The 20,321-nt window shown below is 38.8% G+C and overlaps 1 protein-coding gene across 2 annotated transcripts in view; it reads left to right on the top strand.

Annotated features, from left to right (window-relative positions):
• Positions 1-20,321, top strand: part of DCP1A (decapping mRNA 1A) — a 46,675-nt gene that overhangs the window by 16,455 nt on the left and 9,899 nt on the right. For both annotated transcript variants that reach the window (XM_015571098.1, XM_006754673.2), the window contains exons 4-6: positions 6,622-6,688; positions 12,397-12,535; positions 18,605-18,718. In XM_015571098.1, coding sequence (XP_015426584.1) covers positions 6,622-6,688; positions 12,397-12,535; positions 18,605-18,718 — 320 coding nt within the window. The remainder of the gene's footprint in view (positions 1-6,621; positions 6,689-12,396; positions 12,536-18,604; positions 18,719-20,321) is intronic.

Below are 20,321 nucleotides of genomic sequence, written 5' to 3'. Positions count from 1 at the left end.
TAGAGCATCAGCCTGCGGACTCAAGGGTCCCAGGTTCGATTCCAGGCATATACCTTGGTTGTGGGCATATCCCCAGTAGGGAGTGTGCAGGAGGCAGCTGATCGATATTTCTCTCTCATTGATGTTTCTAACTCTCTATCCCTTTCCCTTCCTCTCTGTAAAAAATCAATAAAATATATTAAAAAGATAAAAATAAAAAAGTTAACCATGCTGCACCATTTATCTCTAATACTAGAAGCTCTCCATGCATGAAATTCGTGCACAGGTAGGGTCCCTAGGCCTGGCCAGCAATCAGGGCCAATTGGTGCCTTCCTTTGTTCTGAACTGCCCCCTGGTAATCAGCACACATTATAGCAAGTGGTTGAACTCCTGGTCGGTCGAACTCCCGAGGGGACAATGTGCATATTAGCCTTTTATTATATAGGACTTTCTCTTTAAGAGCTCACAAAGGAAAGCAACAATTACTTGTTGCTAAGTGGCAGAAATGTGTTCTTAATATGTATGTGTATAGGTTTTCACTTGTGTTTACATAGTGAAGTTCATCATGGAGGTAAAAATTGAAACACAGAGTAATGCTAGTCCAAGAAGATTTGAAGCCGCTCTGGAGCTGGCCAGATAAGCCTGCATTCTGAGCACATGAGCGTCGGTACCCTGCAGGATCCAGGCAGGTCTGAGCTACTCAGAGTCCCTGCTTCCATGCATGCTCAGCTTTTTCTTTATTCTTTTCTTTTTTTTATTAAAAGGAGACATAGGATAAGCATTTGCTACCAATATTTAAAAGTTTGGGTATTTTACACACACACACACATACTCCTACACTTCGGTTTCTGTCTTTTCTTCTTGTGACAAAATGGCATGTATAGTCACACAGCACCTGCATTCCTGTGAATACTAATAGCCAGAGCTCTGGCGAAGGCTGCCCATCACAGCCTCATGGATCCCTGCCCCTGAGGTTTCTTACACCCCTCTCTGTGGGCATTTACCTTACAACCCTGGTTTGGATGATCTCTTGGTAAATTGACAGGAAAATGTGTAGAAGAGAAGTTAGGGAAAGGAGAGAAAAGAAGTCCTCCCTTTCCTACACCACTGTCTAACCCATGGGCAAACTACGGCCTGCGGGCCGGATTCGGCCTGTTTGAAATGAGTAAAACTATTGAAAAAAAAAGACCGTACCCTTTTATGTAATGATGTTTACTTTGAATTTATATTAGTTCACACAGACACTCCATCCATGCTTTTGTTCCGGCCCTCCGGTCCAGTTTAAGAACCCACTGTGGCCCTTGAGTCAAAAAGTTTGCCCACCCCTGGTCTAACCTAACTGTTTTCCGAGGCCCAGGAAATAGGAACTCAACTCCATGGAGGCCAAGAACCATACCTCCCACCCTTTTTTGTCCTTTGTGACACAAAAAATGAGTATATTTGAGTGGGACACCAGAGTGAATAGACTACCAGTGGTGGTTGGATAGCTCCAACATTTGGGTACATCCATTATCACTTGTAGCGTCCACTTAGGGGACATTCTCCTGATTTAGGGAGTGGCAAGTACTGTGTGGCAATAATGGCAGTAAATCTGAATAGAGATAACATCCTCATGTGATTCACTGTTTTATTTGGGTTTGCCTATCATTTAAGAATAAAAGTTTGCCCTAACTGGTTTGGCTCAGTGGATAGAGCATCAGCCTGTGGACTGAAGGGTCCCAGGTTCGATTCTGGCCAAGGGCATGTACTTTGGTTGCGGACACATCCCAGTAGGGGGTGTGCAGGAGGCAGCTGATCGATGTTTCTAACTCTCTATCCCTCTCCCTTCCTCTCTGTAAAAAACTGAATAAAATATATATTTTTTAAAAGACCCTATAAAAAAAAAGAATAAAAGTTTATCCCTGGCCAGTTTTGCTCAGTGGATAGAGCATCGGCCTGTGAACTGAAGGGTCCCAGGTTCAGTTCTGGCCAAGGGCACATGCCTGGGTTGCAAGCTCGATTCCCAGTACGGAGTGTGCAGAAGGCAGCCAAGCAATGATTCTCTCTCATCATTGGTGTTTCCCTCTCCCTTCCTCTCTGAAATCAATAACGAAATTTTTTTAAAATGAATAAAAGTTTATAAATATAAATAGGAGTTATCAGTTGTGATATTCTTAGGTTTATTTTCTTATCCGTAAAAATGTTCAGTGGTTTCTTCATGTGTCTGGATCCTAAACTGAGTTTATATTAACAGGGACTGTGGAAGCAGTATTGCCGGTAAATATTTTCTAACTTGATTTGATTTAGAGAGGGGTACCAAATTTCAAAATAATAAACCAAAGAGTTTGCAGAATAGCATTTTTAAATTACCTGGCCCAAGTCTTTAATCGGTGTTCAGTAAATAGATATTTGCAATTTAAATATTTTAAAGTGGGCTCTACACCATGTTAGTATGTGTTTTTTTAAAATGGGTGTTCTTTTGGCCAAAAGGAGTAAGCTACTAAGGTCATTGAATCATACTTACCAGCCTTTCTTATAGATAGACTAGAGGCCTGCTGCACGAAATTCATGCACTAGAGGGCGGGGTCCCCAGCCTGGCCTGTGCCCTCTCATAATGCGGGAGCCCCGAGATCAATCTCACCAAAGAGGTAGGCCCTGCCCACCCCCCAGGGCTCCTTGATGGATTGCCCCAAAGAGGTAGGCCGGAGCTGCCCCCTGGAATCCCCACAAGGAGCTGCCATGACTCACCTCCATGCTGTGCACACAGCGTCAAGTCCCCGCCCACCCGTGTGCACACACAGCCTCCTAGTGATGGATTGTTACAGTGTGAGGGCGTGACAACCACATAGGCTTTTATTAGTATAGATATACGGCCTCTCCTTGCCTGCCTGCTTGCCACCTGCCAGTCTCCTGTATGTGTGTGTATGTTCTTACCCTCACCTCAGAGCCTTTCTTCCCCAACCTTTTGATGTTGGTGGAACCACCAGGCTTATTCCTGTCTTAAATGATCTGTCAAGGCAGTGGCATTTGATGTTTCACTCCCCAGGGCAGGCTGTGTTTATATAATCTGCCCCAATCTTATACTGTTTTTATAATCAGAAGGGTCTTCCTTATGTCTAGAGTAAATGGTTCTGGCTGTGTTCAGAGTCCATTTTCTTGTTTTTGTTTCCTTGTAGGGGGTTTTGGTCAGTATCATCTTTAGAAATTTTGTTGCTCTGAACTCCTTTGCCAAAAGGCTTTATCAAACCCCCTTTTCTGCTTGGCACCATACTGAGAAAATCTCCAGCTTCCTCAAATCCTTTTAGAAAGTAAGTCAAAACTAAATAATAAATGAATCAAAAAGACAACATGAGAGTGATTCCCAGCTCTGTTTTTGTGACATTTCACAGGATTGCTAGAAGTCTCAAGGGATTTTATAAAGGCTCCAAATTAATTTGGATTTTTTTTTACCTTGTGTATGCCATATAACACTCCCAATGAGCAGTAGAGTGAAGGATCACATGAAATCACACCGGGCTGCTGGATCTTTAACCCCTTCCCCGGCAGAAACGTGTATACTCGTTTTCACAAAATGTTCTTTTTCAGTCGTCGACGAGTATACTAAGAAAATATGGTAAAAAAATATGGTTTATAGGAAGACGAGTTACAAACTGTTTTCATAACCAGCATCAAAAATACTATATAGAACCAAAATAAAAAAATTAGTCTGAAAAAGAAACGTTTTTAACAAAAAAATTGTTGGGGAAGGGGTTAAACAGGCTCTCTAGGAAAATGGAAACCTCTTGCCTCACAGCTTTTAAAAATTTCTCAATATTAAATAATCCAGATAGTTTCATCTTTGTCAGTTTTATTTTTCACACTTTCAAAAGAAAAGGAAACATTTAATTTTGGATATTCTTTCTGTATCTTACTATTTTTCATGGAAGTACAAGCTAAAGGTAATTAATTACATGTCCTGTCACACTTCCTAACTCTTCAGTGATTTGCCTGTGCAGCATGGGACAGCTGTTAACGCCGGGTTATATGGTGGGTGTTCAATAATTAGTTTGCCCTTATCTTGAGAAAAGCCATTTATAATACAGCATGCCATTATTATTTGCCATAGTAAAGTAGTACTGTATTGCCAGTTCCCTAAATCCTCTGTGATATAGTTAATCAAGGGAAATTATTTCAGGTGAATTGTTGACAGAATATATTGGGCCTTCCAGTGTAACTTCTCTTGGAAGAATACTCAGCTTTGGTTTGGAGACAATGTCCTCCGCAGTTTTAGTTATCTGGCGAACTTGTCTGTCTGTCCTCACTGGTGACAGTGACAGGCTTAGTGGCAGGTCTTTGGGCCTCCTTGCCAGTTGCATGCACTGAGCAGTTGATATGTTGGCAGACAGAACTGATCCTTGGATGCTTGTCTGAACCTCTACAGGCCTGCTTTTGGCAGAATCGAGTGTGACTGTTATCCTTTACCCATTAAGCTATCATTATGGCTTCCTTATCTTTATTTCTTCAGCAAACATGCCTTTGAAAGTGGTTGGCTCTTTCTGGCAGTTTACTTGATAATGTACAAGAGCGGAAGGCATGTGTCTTATTTCTAAATTACAGTGTATTTCTTCAAAGGAAAAGGGTAGACCTAAGTGAAGATTTGTCATAAGTTGACAGCTCTGATAGATTTATTTTGATTATTAATATGGAATTCTTTCCTAAGATTTTGGTTTACAGTCTCCTATGAAAACATTTAAATGCCTCTGCTTAGCTAAAAAAAAAAAAAAAAAACACAAAAAACGAGTTCCTCTTTGAGCCTGATGTATTGCATACCATCAACTTTTTCTCATCACTATCAATTGTATGGATGTGTGCATTATAGGAAAACTGGAATCATTTGTAGTTTGGATGTTCTTTAGCCAAGGTTGGAGGAGACATATTTAAAGAAAGGTAGGTGCCTGTGATTGCCATATATGGAGTCTTTTCAAAGCCCAATCTGATTTACTCTATGTTGGAGCAGTCTTAGCTGCTAAGAACATAGATAATACTTAATAATTATCTCCGCTGTGACAAGGCTGTTTCTGTGCTCCTCTATTGGGATGTCAAAGCTAAATTTAATCTATTGACTTACATCATGTAAAATATTTCAAAATTACTTATTATTCATTGGATGTGATTCTGTTTGAAGCGTCAGTAGTGTTTTAAAGTTCTGTGAACAGAAGGACTATGAAAGTAGGGTCCAAACAGCAGCCTCAGCTGCCTCATGGTAGCATGCAGTCACCTGCAGGACACATAGCCAGACATGGGGTCAGACAGTTTAGGACAGTTTTAGTGTAACCGTGGCTTCCCTGCGAAAGAAGCCTCCTTGTGAACAGGGTAGGGAAAAAATTCCTGTTTGTGCTCTTGATTCGTTAAAATGATGCCATTCACTCACTCTGTATATCAGTAATGTTTTAGTTCACTCTACAGTGACAATACAAAAATCCAAGTAAATTTTTATTTTCATTAAAAAGGGAATTTTAAAAGTTGTGATCGGCCATGAAGTCTTATAGAGAAATATAATTACCTTAATCCAGGGTAAAACAAAATTCACTATTAAAATAGCTTTATTAATGGTGGCTTTCTAAATTGTAGTATCTAACTTACTCAATTATTTATATTTCTTTTATGTGTTGCTTTAATCTTCCAGCATAATTGAAGCTCATTACTGTTTTAATTCTATAAAAAATTGTTATTTAAACTAATGAGGTAGTAGCTGTGTAGCTGCGTGACTACTGGTCTAGGACTGAGAAAACCTGAATTCTAGTTCTGAGACTATTTTTCTTTGATTTTATTAATGAGTCATTTAGTCCTTCCGTGAGCCTGTTTTCCATCAATAAAAGTGCATAATGAGACTTCTGATACAAAGAAAATTGCATAGAATTGTTCCCCTTTGCTTTTCCTTGTAATGTATAAAGTTCAGAAATAACACAAGAGACAGTCAGAACTCTGAAAGGTGGAAAAAAGAAGTCTATCTGGTGTAGGACCTAAAACGGACAGAAGCAGCGGCAGGGTGCCTTACACCCTCCCACCCGACAGAAGAAGGGGACATTTAGTCTATATTTTCAGTTGCAAAGACAAAGGTTTTAGTGTTCAATTAGCTGGTAAACTTGGTTTTCAATAATTAAGACCTTTTTTTATTTGTAATACATCTTGTCAATATTGATTCTTTGGCACTTTTTTCTTGATAATACATAAAATAATAGTTCATCTTACAATTAATGGCATTTTAGGCGCAATGGGATCTGATAATAATATCTAAAGCCAACTATTTTTCAGGGTTTTTTTCTTGATTAATTTTAGAGAGAGAGAGAGGAAGGGTGGAGAGAGAGAGAGAGAGAGAGAGAAACATCAATTTGTTGTTCCCTTTATTTTTGCATTTATTGGTTGCTTCTTGTATGTGCCCTGACCAGGGATCAAACCTGAAACCTTGGCATATTGGGACAATACTCAAACCAACTGAGCTACTCAGCAGGTTTTGCACTTTTCATCTGAATATTTATTTTCTAGTTTTATTAAACATTTAGAGGAACCTTTAACAATTTGAGAGTCTGATGATAAATGCTGTGGCATTCCATGATAATACTGTGTTACTTACATATATGTTGAAACCTCATTTCCTCTTACTTTTTTTCTTTGTTTTTCAAGTGTCAATATACAGTATCTGGTTTTATGACAAGAATGACTGTCACCGCATAGCCAAACTCATGTCTGAGTAAGTATATTACTCTACACATTTATTTATTAATGACATATGAGAGATGAAAAATTACTTTTCTTCCTACTTCTCTTTGTTACTAGAGTATAATAATCTCCCTCTGATTTCTTCTAATTATGTATTTTTCTCTAATTTCCTGTTTATTCTCAAAAATTTGGAAAAGACAGAAAAGTCTAAAGAAATCTATAATCCTATATAATAAAAGCCCATTATGCAAATTGACTGAACAGTGGAATGACCTGTGGAATGACCAGTTGCTATGATGTGCACTGACCACCAGAGGGCAGACGCTCAACGCAGGAGCTGCCCACAGGCCCCAGGCCAGCCAAGGCGGTGCCAGCGGGGAGGGGCCCTCCCCACTCCCTGCGATCACCCCAGCTGTTGCCCCACAAATCGGCCCTGATTGTTAGTCAGGCCTAGGGACCCTACCTATACAAGAATTTTGTGCACTGGGCCTCTAGTCTTTTATAATCCTACTACTACACTCAGTGTGTGTGTTGTCCTGTTAGTTTACTTGATAATGTACAAGATAATGTAGAAAGTTCCAAAAACTTTCCTTTTGCCTTTTTCTTTACATATATGTGATGTTGATGTCCTTGATTGTTTCTTACAAAAATAGGATCATACTGTATGTACAGCCTAGTTTCATGTCAACAGCATTTTTCAAAGCATTAAATAGCCCTGTATAGTGTCCTGCATATAGATTGTAATTTAACCAGAACCTTCTATGTGCAGTGCCCAGTCTAACCTCCATATCCAATGTAGATTCTATCCAGATTTTCACTATAACAAGTGGGACTGTGTTCAGTAGCTGAAGGAGAACTCCTGCACACATCCATGTTTACCTTTTTGAGTGAAATTATTTTTGACCCAGATTCTAGGTTACTAAATCACCAGTCCATTACTGTATTGTGTTCTAAGAGATTTTTTTTCTAAGAACGAAATTTGGAATTTGGAAAACCATTTTCATTGAATTACTATTCTAAAGGGTGGTTCAATGTCCTTTCTCAAAAGAGCCAGCAGAAGCCACCCTGCGTGGCTTATCTGTATTGCTGGTACTGCCAGTCTGGAGTTTAGGTGCCCAAGACACTGTGGTACTCAAGGGGCCTGAGAGCTCTGGGCAAAATGCACAGTGGGCACACTTATTCTGGGGCACTTCTGGTTCCTTTTCAGTGTTCCTTCTCAGAAATGTTGACCTCTCTTCCCCGTGTGTCAAGTCAAGATTCCTTTGTTATCAACGTGTTTAGAAGAAAGCAGTCTTGATTGTTGAAAATAATCTTATTTTAAAACTAATTCTTATAAAAATATAAATAAATAATTAACTCAAAAACCTCACTTCCAGGTATGTTTGCATTTTAAAAGAAGCACCTGAGGCTAAGGAGTCCCAGTTGGATGTTGATCAGCTGTGCTTTTGCGGCATTGGCTGTAGCCACAGGGCAGGCCATGCATGTCTAATGGTGTGCACCCCCTGAGGATTGTTCCATATAAACCTGTGTCACTCATATTTGAACACGTGTTGGCTCTCTAGAAGCAAACTTTCTTTAGAGCATATTTTCTCTTAAAAAGATAATGCAAAGCCATTTATTTGATGAAATTTTTTGTAGTTTTGAAAGTAACAGCAAAGGCAGCTTCTGTTTACTTAGAAGACACAGATTTGTTGATTTTTTTTTTTTGTTATCCTGAAATCCAGAATATATTTTAAATACCTAAACTTTGGAATATATTACTACAGTTAACCTTGAACTACACAGAATTGAACTTTGTGGGTCCATTTAGTCTTGTATTTTTTTCAATAAATACAGTACTATAAGTGTATTTTCTCTTCCTTACGATCTTTTAAAGTAACATTTTCTTTTATATGTTAATCAACTATTTATGTTACCCGTCAGGCTCCCAGTCGACAGTAGGCTGTTAGTAAAGTTTTGGGGGGAGTCAAAGCTGTACGCAGGTTTCAGCTGTGCAGGGAATCCGTGCCCCCTTACCCATACTTTGTCCATACACTGTATGTACGTACACTTTCTCCTGCAGATTGAGAGCTTTTGGGACCTGAGTGAGAGAATCCACCTTTTTTAGCTCTAACAGCCATTCACAGGAAACCTTTCTGAGCTTTCCTTTCTCTGTCAACTAGTACCCCTAACGTGAAACTTCAGATAGTAGATGAAGCTAAAGACTGAAGGCCTATCTGGAAATAATGGTATTGAATCTAAAAATAAAACGAGGAAGTAGAAACAGGAAGCAGAGAGGGAAAAGAAGAGCAGTCACTAGAATGCCTCCAAAAAGAGACATTTGCTTAACTCAGCTTGTTTTACTTGAAGTGGAGAGGTATGGAAAGTGATTAGACAATGCCCTTGTGAAACTGTTGATAGGGAGTTTTCAAGAGCCTGGCCTGTTTATGTCTGAAGCGAATACCTTATATGTTAACATTAACTTTGTGATAAATGGCATTCTGGACACCAGAGATAAAAAAGACTACTTTATCTTTCTTTGCTCTAACTGCCTGTGTGCAACTTCAATTTGCTACATATTTCTAAATGTCACATCTGCTAACCAGAAATTCAGGTAAAATTCTTCTTGGCATATTATGTGTCTAAATAAATATGCCTGTCAGTGTCCATTCTGTCAAATTTAGATCTTCCCATCACTGTTTTGATAGCTGCAATAGAGTAAAAATTCCCCAAGTAAAGAATTGATTTATTCCTAAAGTTGTTTATAAAAACTGAGAAGCTGTTTAGGGAGAGTGAGCAAATTTCTAGACCTGTACTATATCTACATTTGGAAATTCTCTTTGGTCAGTGGCAAAGTTAAAAATCCACTAAACTTGAAAAACATTGATCCTCCTAAAGAGGAAATCCAGCCTTCCAGAAACTATTTAATAATAAAACTTGTTTTAGAGTTTGCCTACATAGACTATAAAATTTGGAGAACTCAGGGAAGTCAGCTTTATTTCTGACCTTACAGATAGTCTTAGGGGCACAGTTGAGAATTTGTGAGGAAAGGAGAGAAGCAAAGTCCTTCTTCACAGAGTTAGAAAGGAAAAGGCCTTAGAGTCTAAGCCTCATTTGAGGGTCCCTTCCATACCATCCAGCAGCTCTGCTTTCAGTGGTGGTGAGCTTTGTAACCAAGGTGGCCAGTGGGTTGTTAGAAATGTCTTCTTTTGAACCAAAAGCACAGATCCAGTCTAGATCAGGGGAGAGGTGAATTCAAGCATGGGCAAGCCAGGCAGCATGGCGGCGGGTGGTAGAAACGGACTGTATAACCAGAGTCCTTGGTGAAGGTAGATTCAGGCTGGGGGTGGCCTATAATTGAGGATAAAATAATCTTTTTACTGAGTATTAAAGGAGTGCCTGTTAATTATCAAGAATGAAAAAAAGTACAAGCAAAGTGAAATTGCTTGTAAGCCACCATCAAGAAATAATCAATGTATACCTCGCCAGTCTTTTGCTACTGGCCTCACAGTTAAGACAGTACAGTATTTCTTTGCCAAGAGATGATTACCAATATGGCTATCATATTCTAATTGGTCTGATCCTCATATCACCTGCCAGTCTTTTTTCAGTCTACCATAAAGTCCATGGTTCTACCTTTGTTTTAGAAATAATAATCCTATTGATGACATTATCACCTTAAACCACCCTTTTTTATTTTTATTTTTTTTTAATTCTTTTTTTTTTAAAATATACTTTATTGATTTTTTACAGAGAGGAAGAGGGAGAGATAGAGAGTTAGAAACATCGATCCAGCTGCCTCCTGCACATCTACTGGGGATGTGCCCGCAACCCAGTTACATGCCCTTGACCGGAATCGAACCTGGGACCTTTCAGTTCGCAGGCCAACGCTCTAGCCGCTGAGCCAAACCGGTTTCGGCAAACCACCCTTTTTTAAATAGGAATCCTGCCTCAGGAGAAGATTCTGTGGTCAAATACATTTGAAAAATGTATAAGCCCACCCTTTTTAGAGAATAATAACACATTTTAGCATATTAAAAACTCAGAATGATTCTGCTATTTAAAAAAAAATCTGTTTAATATTGTTTAACCCAATGTTTTCCAGGAAAAAAAAAAGAACCATCTCACACTGGAGTTCCTGATGGACTGTTTTAAAGTAGGGAACTGACACAGTGGCCTATTCTTCTCCTATTCCTCTTAGTCCATCAAAAAGCCTTTTGCTACTGAATTGTTTTATTGCCTGTCATCACTGTCAGGTAATACAGTTATCAAGTTGTGACTGTGCCCATAATATCCCTTGGCAGGTAGGCCTATTCATTACAGTTGGGAATGAACCTGAGTCAACCTTGAAAGGTACAAAAAAAGATTGGTTGCCTTGTTGAAATTTATTATTATTATTATTATTCCAAGCTTGAAGGAAAATATAAGAAACAATAAAAAATCCTTGTGCTCACTTACATATCTTTCAGTTCCTGGCATTTTGCTATAATTGCTTCAGACCTTTATGTGGGGGGAGTGGGGAGAGGATATTCCTAAGAAATGAAACCCCACAGATGACTATAAAGGCCACAACCCTATAAGTGATATTCTTGACTCCCAGTTTCTTGCTTTATGTATTTTCAAGTACAGAATTAGCGTAAGCAGCACCAACCAAAATAAAGAGCATGCCGCAGTCACATCACCTCAGTTACCCACTTAGTGATTTTTAAGGAGAGAAAAGGGGTAACCTTATGTTTGCTTGTAGTGCTATCATTTGCTTTTGAAGATTCACCAAGACCTTTATTTTCAAGAAACTCATCTTTCTCCTGTCTTGTGTCTTTTTTATTATTAGAGCCAAAGAATCTTGAGGGTAGAGGAAAGTTCCTCCCACACACCTTCATACTTTTATGTTTTGGAGTTAAAAATTTTGTTTGTGCAAATAGGGAAGCAAAATTTGCCACTGCAAAATGTATTACTTTGGCATAACTGTTTTAAGGAACAATAGACTCAGAAAGAAGCTTTGGCCTTCCCACAAATTGACTAAAAGAATTTAAGATAGAAGGCCTGTTCGGAAAGAACTATCACCATAGATAACCACAGTATATGAACTGGCTGGGGCAGACAGGGAGGAAACCTACCTAGCAAGGCCCATTTGATCGAAGTCCTTCTTGGGACCCATTGTCTCTAGAGGGCACAGTAATATTTGTTTACTAAACTTTAACTCTGATTTCCCTGTGAATTGCCTTACTTCCCTTTGAAGTCCCAGACCCTTACCTCCTTCTTATTAGCCCACATGACCTGTATACCCATTTTGCCTACTGTCTTTAGAACTTGTCATGCTTATGTGAATTCCCCATGCATATGCATTAAGTCTGATTTCCTCCTGTTAATCTGAGTTGATGTAAGAAATATCCAAACCTGTGGAGAATATGTATAAGAGTTTGTTTGAACCAGACGGACAGTATATGCCAGAGAACAAGATCTCAAGTCCTCTGCATAGCATTTTAATGTACCTATTTCTAACAACTCTGGTATGGAATTCTGTATTTTTGTCCTTCTCACAGTGAAATATATTGGTTGGCAATGCTGTACCGTAAATAAAATGATGAATTGGTTAGTCAGATATTTCAGGGTGATGTAACCAAGGCTCGGTGTTTTCTATTGTGAGGACATTGTGATCGTGACATTTTTCCTGTATTCTTGGAAAATGAACACCAGAAGAGTCCTTGGGTCAAATTGTGTTTTAACAGGTGTTGCTAAAACCTGGTTCTCCTCTTCTAGGGTGGTAGAAGAGGAGACACGGCGCTCCCAGCAAGCTGCGCGGGATAAGCAGAGTCCTAGCCAGGCCAACGGTTGCAGTGAGCACAGGCCCATCGACATCCTGGAGATGCTCAGCCGAGCCAAGGATGAGTATGAGAGGGTGAGGCTGCACGCCCCTGGGCGGACCAAAGGGGAGGAGACTTGCAGGGGACTCATGGACTGGGGAAGTCACCTCCAGGGCCAGCAGAAATAATTAATTCAAAAAGAAAACCTGTCTTTTAGTTTTAAGCCTAAGAGATAATAAATTTGCTTACCTTACAGTCTTTGACTTGGCATGAAAGTTGAGAAATTTTTCCCCCCTGTTCCTGTAAAACTACTATAGGAGAAAGTGGTTGTGGAATGCAGAAGTTAGCTGCAACAGGTAGTTCTGGGAAAGCTTCATGCCTTGTCTTCACCTCTGCAGTCTCTGCTAGGTCTTAGGAATTTATGTTTATTTACAGTCTGTTATTGGTAGTAAGTGCACCGCCTTCATTAAGCATCATTTGGAATTTTACCCAAATGAAAGGCTTTTCTAGAATTTATTTTTTTCTTTCTGTTTTGTATTTTAGTTTAAAAGTTAATTGATAACATTTTTTCCCCAAAGTTGAATGAAGTAGAAGCTGTAGGCATTCGCTAGTTTATTCAGTACATATTTATGAGCTGTCCATGGTGTAGCAAGCAGTAGGCATTTCCTCCATGGTCATCAGACCTTGTAGCTTTGGAACTTTCTTGGCATTTCACTTGATATCAGCATTTAAAAGCCCCACACTTTATTGGAGTGATACTAAAGGCTTCCACTTTGTTTCAGCAGAATTATAATTGTCACCGTACTCTACTGACATTGAGTTAAGTTCTTTTCCTCATTTCTTGTTTAATCCTCACCAAAAGATCAAGGAACAAAGTGTAAAAAGCAATCACTAAAACTGTATTTCCCAGTTCTACTCTAACACTGGCCTCTACGTCTTAAGAGGCATTCCTTGAGAAGAGGTTCCAGTTGGTCCAGTGAGTTTAAAACATTGTTAGGTCCTACTCGGTTGGGCTCAGTGCAAAGAGTGGAGGCCTACAGATTGAAGGGTCCCAGGTTCGATTCCAGTCAAGGGCATGTACCTTGGTTGCAGGCACATCCCCAGTAGGGAGTGTGCAGGAGGCAGCTGATCGAAGTATCTCTCTCATCGATGTTTCTATCTCTCCCTCTCCCTTCCTCTCTGTAAAAAATCAATAAAATATATATTTAAAACAAAAACAAAAACAACATTGTTAGCATGGCTCCTCTTTCCCCATCTTTATAGGGCGCTAAGTGCTCAAGACTTTGAGAGGTCCCTGCAGTAAAAAAGGAGTAACACCAGTTTCTAAGTTGATTTGACTATAGCACCATTTTTCACATACTACCCTTTAAGAATCTAGAGTTCAAGGAACAGTGCTCTGGAAGGTAGTTTTCACCATAAACTACAATAAACCTATATTCAAACACCAAAGGAAGTCCCGCTTCCTGGGTAGAGAAGTATACATTTGGGCCCATGAGAAGTTTCCAGTTGTACCAAACTCCCCAATGTCTCATAGAGAATTAGGAAGAACCTATAGATCTGTGAAGATTAATATAGGAAAAGCAGTCTTCTCTATAATGAATTCACTGATTCTTAGGAAACTAGATAGAGAATAAATTTCAAGAACCATTTTCTGAACTTTTAAGCTACCTTATAGTCTCCAAATTTCCTTTCATATCCTTAATGAGGGCTGTGTTATCTACATAGATGTCTTGCTCTGTTTTTATAGAGGGCTTTTAAGGATGTGGGGAGAACAGTAATTACTGTTATAAGAAAATTCTTCCATGGTATAAAATAAATAAAATTTGTCTATGGTTAGATTAAAACAAAACTAAATCTTTGGGTATTTAGTTAAAACTTTGAGAATCGAACCTGGGACCTTTCAGTCCACAGGCTGATGCTCTATCCACTGAGCCAAACCGGTTTTGGCTTTACTTTTTAATATATTCTGTTTTTTAAAACAGCCGGCAAATAGGTAGAACTTCCATAAATGACAATTTTGTTTCTTGTCTGTATTTGGCCTGTCATCTAACCAAATGGAATTGGTGTTAGCAGTGACCTCTGAATTCATATCTTAGTGTTTGGATGGGTTCCCCTCAGCTGCCACATGGTTCCAGATGGCCCCTTTGTTTATCTTTAAGGAGAGACTTGGGAGATTGACAGAGGCAAGGGCAGGGGTGCAAGCTAGGCCTCGGTGATGGGATTTAATCCCAATTGTAAATCTCCCCTGTCCAGTGTATATAATACAGTGAATGAAATTCCAGACTTTTTAGTGAGGTATTTATAATAGAGACTCTGGACAAACTCTTTATAATAAACATTTTCTCCCCAAGTTCTATAGTTAATTTTAACCAACTTTTCTATTTTTAATGTAAAGAAAGATAGCTGAAACCACAGTCCTTACAGTTGGCCCAGTCTGGGTTGCTCCTAGTCTGGATTTGTAATCATGCATTTTGGCAGAGGTTATTGGTTTATTTTATTTTAATTCGAATGCAAATGTTTTTAAATCCAAACTTTTTTGTTCTTAAAAAAATAGGAGCACCATTATTTTTCTTGTTATTAGCAGTACACATTAATTACAGAAACTTTATATTTACAAGTTACAATAAAAAAAATTATAATTCTATCATTTAGAAGTAACCACTGCTAATGCCTTATGTACCCTTCCAGAAATATATATAAATATATCCCAGTGTGTGTGGTATATTTGTGTATTCTACCTTTATTAATTAGTTTTAAAAGTAGTTTTTATATATATACTTGAGGCCTGGTGCACGAAATTTGTGCCTAGGTAGGGTCCCTAGGCCTGGCTGGCAATCAGGACCAATCTGTAGGGCAACCAGCAGTGTGATGTGAGGGGCTCCTACTAGCACCCACCTTGGATGTCCTGGAGCCTGCGGGCTGGGGCAGCTCCTGCATTGAGCATCTGCCCCTTGGTGGTCAGTGTATGTCATAGCGACCGGTCGTTCTGCCAGTCATTCTGTTTGGTCATTTGCATATTAGGCTACATACACACACACACACACACACACACTTTTTTTTTTTTCTTCAGAGAGGAAGGAGGGGGAGAGAGAGATAGAAACATCAATGATGAGAAAAAAATCATTGATCGGCTGCTTCCTACATGCCCTGCACTGGGGGATCGAGCCCACAACCTTGGCCTGTGCTCTGACCAGGAATCAAGCTGTGACCTCCTCGTTCATAGGTTGACACTCACCCACTGAGCCACGCCTGCCAGATAGAACAATATATTTTTATGATAGTAATTACATAGGGAGTCCCTATGAGATTTCATTTGATAAAATGAAAACTTAAAAAAAAAAGAATTGTGATGTTAATAGCTGTGTATTTTTCCTTTTGTGTCTTATATGAACAACACCCTAGATTTTTCTGATTCTTTCTATTAAGAATTCAGAATACATCCTTTTAGCTAAGTATTCATGTACAGCATTTTCTTTCAAAATAAGTTACTCGAAATGGAATTGGTAGATCAACAGATTTTTTTGTTGTTGTTAGTCTTCACTGGAGGATATTTTTCCATTGATTTTTTTAGAGAATGGAAAGGATGTGGGGGGAGACAGAGAGAGAGAAGCATCAATGTGAGAGAGACACATCGATCGGTTGCCTCCCACATGGGCAACCCAGGTGTGTGCCCTTGACTGGAATCAAACCTGCAACCCTTCAGTCCGTAGACTGACACTATCCACTGAGCAAAACCGGCTAGGGCAGATCAAAGGACTTTGACATTTTTAAAGATATTTATCAAATATTATAAAATTTCCCTCAAGAAAGTTTGTCTATGATTATTCGTCCCTCCCCCCAGTCCTTTAAACACTGAAAACTGTCATTAACAAAAACTCAGAATAAACCTTTCAAGAATGGCCCTTGCACACATAGGAAAAAATATGTTAAGTCCTGGAGACCTTTTAAAATACAGCCCATCTCGTAGCTCAAGTTAAGTTTCAAGTATTGCAGACTCAAATGTCCCTAAAACCATGTGGGCCATAGGAGTGCCTGCTATGGCCAGGGTGGATCTGATATAGGGAGCCTGTTGCTATGTCACAGAGTCAGTTGCAGCTCACCTCTAGGCAATTGTTGCCAAATTATCCAGCTTCTCTCTGAAAATGACAGGCTGGGATAAAACCTCTCATTTTTAACTCAGCCGGTGTGGCTCAGTGGTTGAGCATTGATCTATAAATCAAGAGGTCAAGGTTCGATTCCTGGTCGGGGCACATGCCCAAGTTGTGGGCTCAATCCCCAGTAGGGGGTGTATAGGAGGCAGCCGATTGATGTTTCTCTCTCATCATTGATGTTTCTATCTCTGCCTCCCCTTCCTCTCTCTGAAATCAATAAAAATATATTTGTTTTTTTAAAAAGCTCCCCATTTAAAAAATGTTCCAGAACATTTTATACAGCTGTTTTAAGAACTTGTTATGAGCAGTGTTTTGAGTTTATGTTTTATCTAATACAGTACAATTCCACACATTTTTCATAGTGTGGTGATACAGATTGATGGTGATGTTGCACAAAGAAATATTTTAGAAGATATTTCATAGGCTTTCACAGACAACTTCATCTCTATTTAAGTGGGTAACACTGCATAAATGGTGTTCTGAAATAATATAATGGTTAAGGCAGTTGAATAGAAAAATGCGTATCATTCATTCAACATTGGAGTATCTACTTATATGCTAAGCACATATATTTATAGTATGGCATCAAGAAAAATTCATCTTTCTCTGGAATTTGAAGTTTAAGGCTTTTCTTTTTATCTTGAGTGTCCTGAACTGTTTTTGGTACTCATTTTGACCTAGATAATGCTCATCAGATGCAGATCAGATAATCCAAATAGAACTTAAGTTTCTAAAAATTCGTAATTCCATCTCCATCTCTTTTTTTAGTATTCTCTTTCAAAACAAAAATATTTTCACTTTTAGTGTTACATACAAGTTAACAAGAATTTATAATACTTTATGACTTTTGTCATCTGTAATTGTGATGTGTAGAGACCTAAAATGTAGTTTAATTTTTAAGAGTATTTGATGATTTCAATAAATGATTGAAAACAATTAGCCATCCATATGCAAAAAAAACACACCAAAAACCCTAACCTAAATGTAATACCAATAACAAAAATAAACTGAAAATGGATTATAGATCTAAAATGTAAAACATAAATTAAAAATTTAGAAGAAAGATATATTTACTGTGTGACCCAGGTACCACTCCTGTGTATTTACTCTTGAGAAATGAAGCTTTTGTCCACACAAAACCTGTGAAGTTTCATGGACGCTGCATTCATAAGCACCAAAAACTGGAAACAACACACATGTCCTCCTATGGGTGAATAGTTATAAACAAACTGCAGTGTAGACATACAGTGGAATACTGCTCCGCAATGGGAAGGAGTGATCATTAATACGCACAGCAGCTTGAATGAATCCTCAGAGGCGTTATAGTAAGAGAAAGAAGCCAGTATTCCGTCATTATCAGAAAGACGAAACTAGAGTGATGGAGAACAGATCACTAACTTCTAAGAATGCAGGAAGGGCATGCCTACAGTGAGACAGCACACGGGCGTTTTTTTGAGGTGAGAGAGCTATTTTATATCCTGATGATAGTGATCGATGCTCAGAACTATATACCCCAAGAAGGTTAATTTTACCATATATTAAAAATGAAGCAAAAAAAGACCTTTTCTTTCTTTTGTACCTATGTGAGAAGATGGGTGTTAGCTAAATCTGTTATGGTAATCACTTCACATTATGTGTAAATCAAGCCATCATGTTGTATGCCTTAAAACTTATACAATGATGTATGTCAATTATTCCTCAGTAAAATTGGAGGAAATGTTTTTTAATGGAAAATAGTATGTGATGAAATAATGCCATTGGTTTTTCCTTAAAAGGGTTATAAAAATAATAATTGTTGCTAACCTTATTGTCTAAAATGAAGCTCTCAACTTGCTAGAAATTTTATTGTATAAGTTACATGAGAATCCAAAGAAAAACATTTGTTTGGTTTTTTGGTTGGGGGGTTTTTTTGCTTGTTTTTTAAAATAGCACTTCTGATAACCTCAATTGCTATTGTGTGAGCCAAATAATAGCAAACTTTTTCACATGATATACTTTTCCTTTTAATTTAAGAATCAAATGGGCGACTCGAATATCTCCAGTCCTGGGCTACAGCCAAGCACTCAGCTCTCCAATCTGGGAAGCACCGAGACTCTAGAAGAGACGCCATCCGGGTTACAAGATAAGGTGTGTACAGCTAAAGCTCCAGCTTTGTCCAAGATAACAAAACACAGAGTAGCATTTTGTAAGGATTTTAATGCAGTACAAGTTTGATATGTCATTTATCTTCAAGGCACGTTTAGGCAGTGCATAGTGATATTCACTCATGTCATTTCCCCTCATCCACGTAACTGCCCTTTATCTCGATTTTATAGTAGTTTCTGTCTGGTTTCCAGCTTTTGCCCTTGTCACTCCCTTACCTTTTCTTAACCCAGCTGCCAGGATAATCCTGGCAAAACAAGTTAGATCATGGCACTCCTCTGCTTAAAACTCTCCAGTGGCATCCATCTCACTCAAAGCCAAGGTCGTGGCAGTGGCCCACAAGGCCCTACTTGATCTGGCCCCACACCCTGGTCTCATCTTGTATCTCTGCCTGCTCACTTGAATAGCCTTGCTGGCTCTTCTGCCTTTCCACAAATGTGCCAGACTTGCTCCCTCCTCAGACAGGCCTTTGCACTTATTGCTCCCTGGCCTGGAATACTTGCCTTCTGTGTATGGCTTGCTCCCTTTCTTTCTTCAGCTCTCAAGTATCCTCTATATAGATGAGGCCTTCTCTCACCTCTCTATTTTAAATAACAATCCTTCCTGTGCTTTATTTTCTCCCTAAGACTTCTACCCGACTAACATGGTTGTGGTTTCCATATATATTCATTGTCTCCTCCCACCAAAATGTAAGCTCCATGGGGGTAGGCAGTTAGGTCTGCCTAGTTCAGCATCTATTCTTATTAGCATCAGCATTGTAAATATCTGTTGACTGAGTTAGTTTTCTTTATAACTGATGGCTTAATGAATGAACAGATACCAAGTAAAACCCATAGTTTTTTAATTAAACTTTTTATTTTGAAGTAATTTTAGATTCACATGTAGTTACAAGAAATGATATAGAAAGATCCCATGTAGCCTTCCCCCACTCCCCATTGTTAACAGCTTGCAGAGTATAGTACGATATCACAACTAGGATGTTGACGCATCTGCCATCTAGTTCACATTTTCTCAGTTTTATTTGTATTCATTTGTGTGTGTGTGTGTGTGTGTACATATTTAGTTCCATGCAATTTTATCTGGTGTATAGCTTTGTGTATCCACCACCACAGTGAAGATACAGAAGACTTCCGTCACCACAAGGATCCTTAGTGTTGACCTTCTATTATCATACGGACTTCCCTGTCCTACCCTTCCTGCCTCCCCATTCCTCATCCTTAACCCTAAACAGCCACTAATCTATCTCAGTTCTCTCCAGTTCTATCATGTTGTGATTTTAGGAATGGATTGACTCCATAATCCGCCCCTACACAGAGATAGTACATTTCTTTGGTAACACTGCCATCTAGTGCTGAGGAGCAAAGAATGCTCTCAAGCCTTAATAGTATTAAATTCCCTGTTTCATAATTCACTTATTAGAATTCCTTTGGGACTATTTTTCTAGTAGGTTTTGTTTTGTTTTGTTTTTATTCCTATGTAGGATCCTTAAAGAATAATATTATGTTATTAAATGGATTATGCATTGCTCTGTAGCCTAATAACTGTACCATTGAAAGTATAAAAGATATGATTTTAATAATTTGTTCAA

This window comes from Myotis davidii, unplaced genomic scaffold, assembly GCF_000327345.1.
Source record: "Myotis davidii unplaced genomic scaffold, ASM32734v1 scaffold111, whole genome shotgun sequence".
In the NCBI taxonomy this organism is placed as follows: Eukaryota; Metazoa; Chordata; class Mammalia; order Chiroptera; family Vespertilionidae; genus Myotis; species Myotis davidii.
Note: the sequence above shows the minus strand (reverse complement) of the source record. Positions and strands in the feature narration are given on the sequence as shown.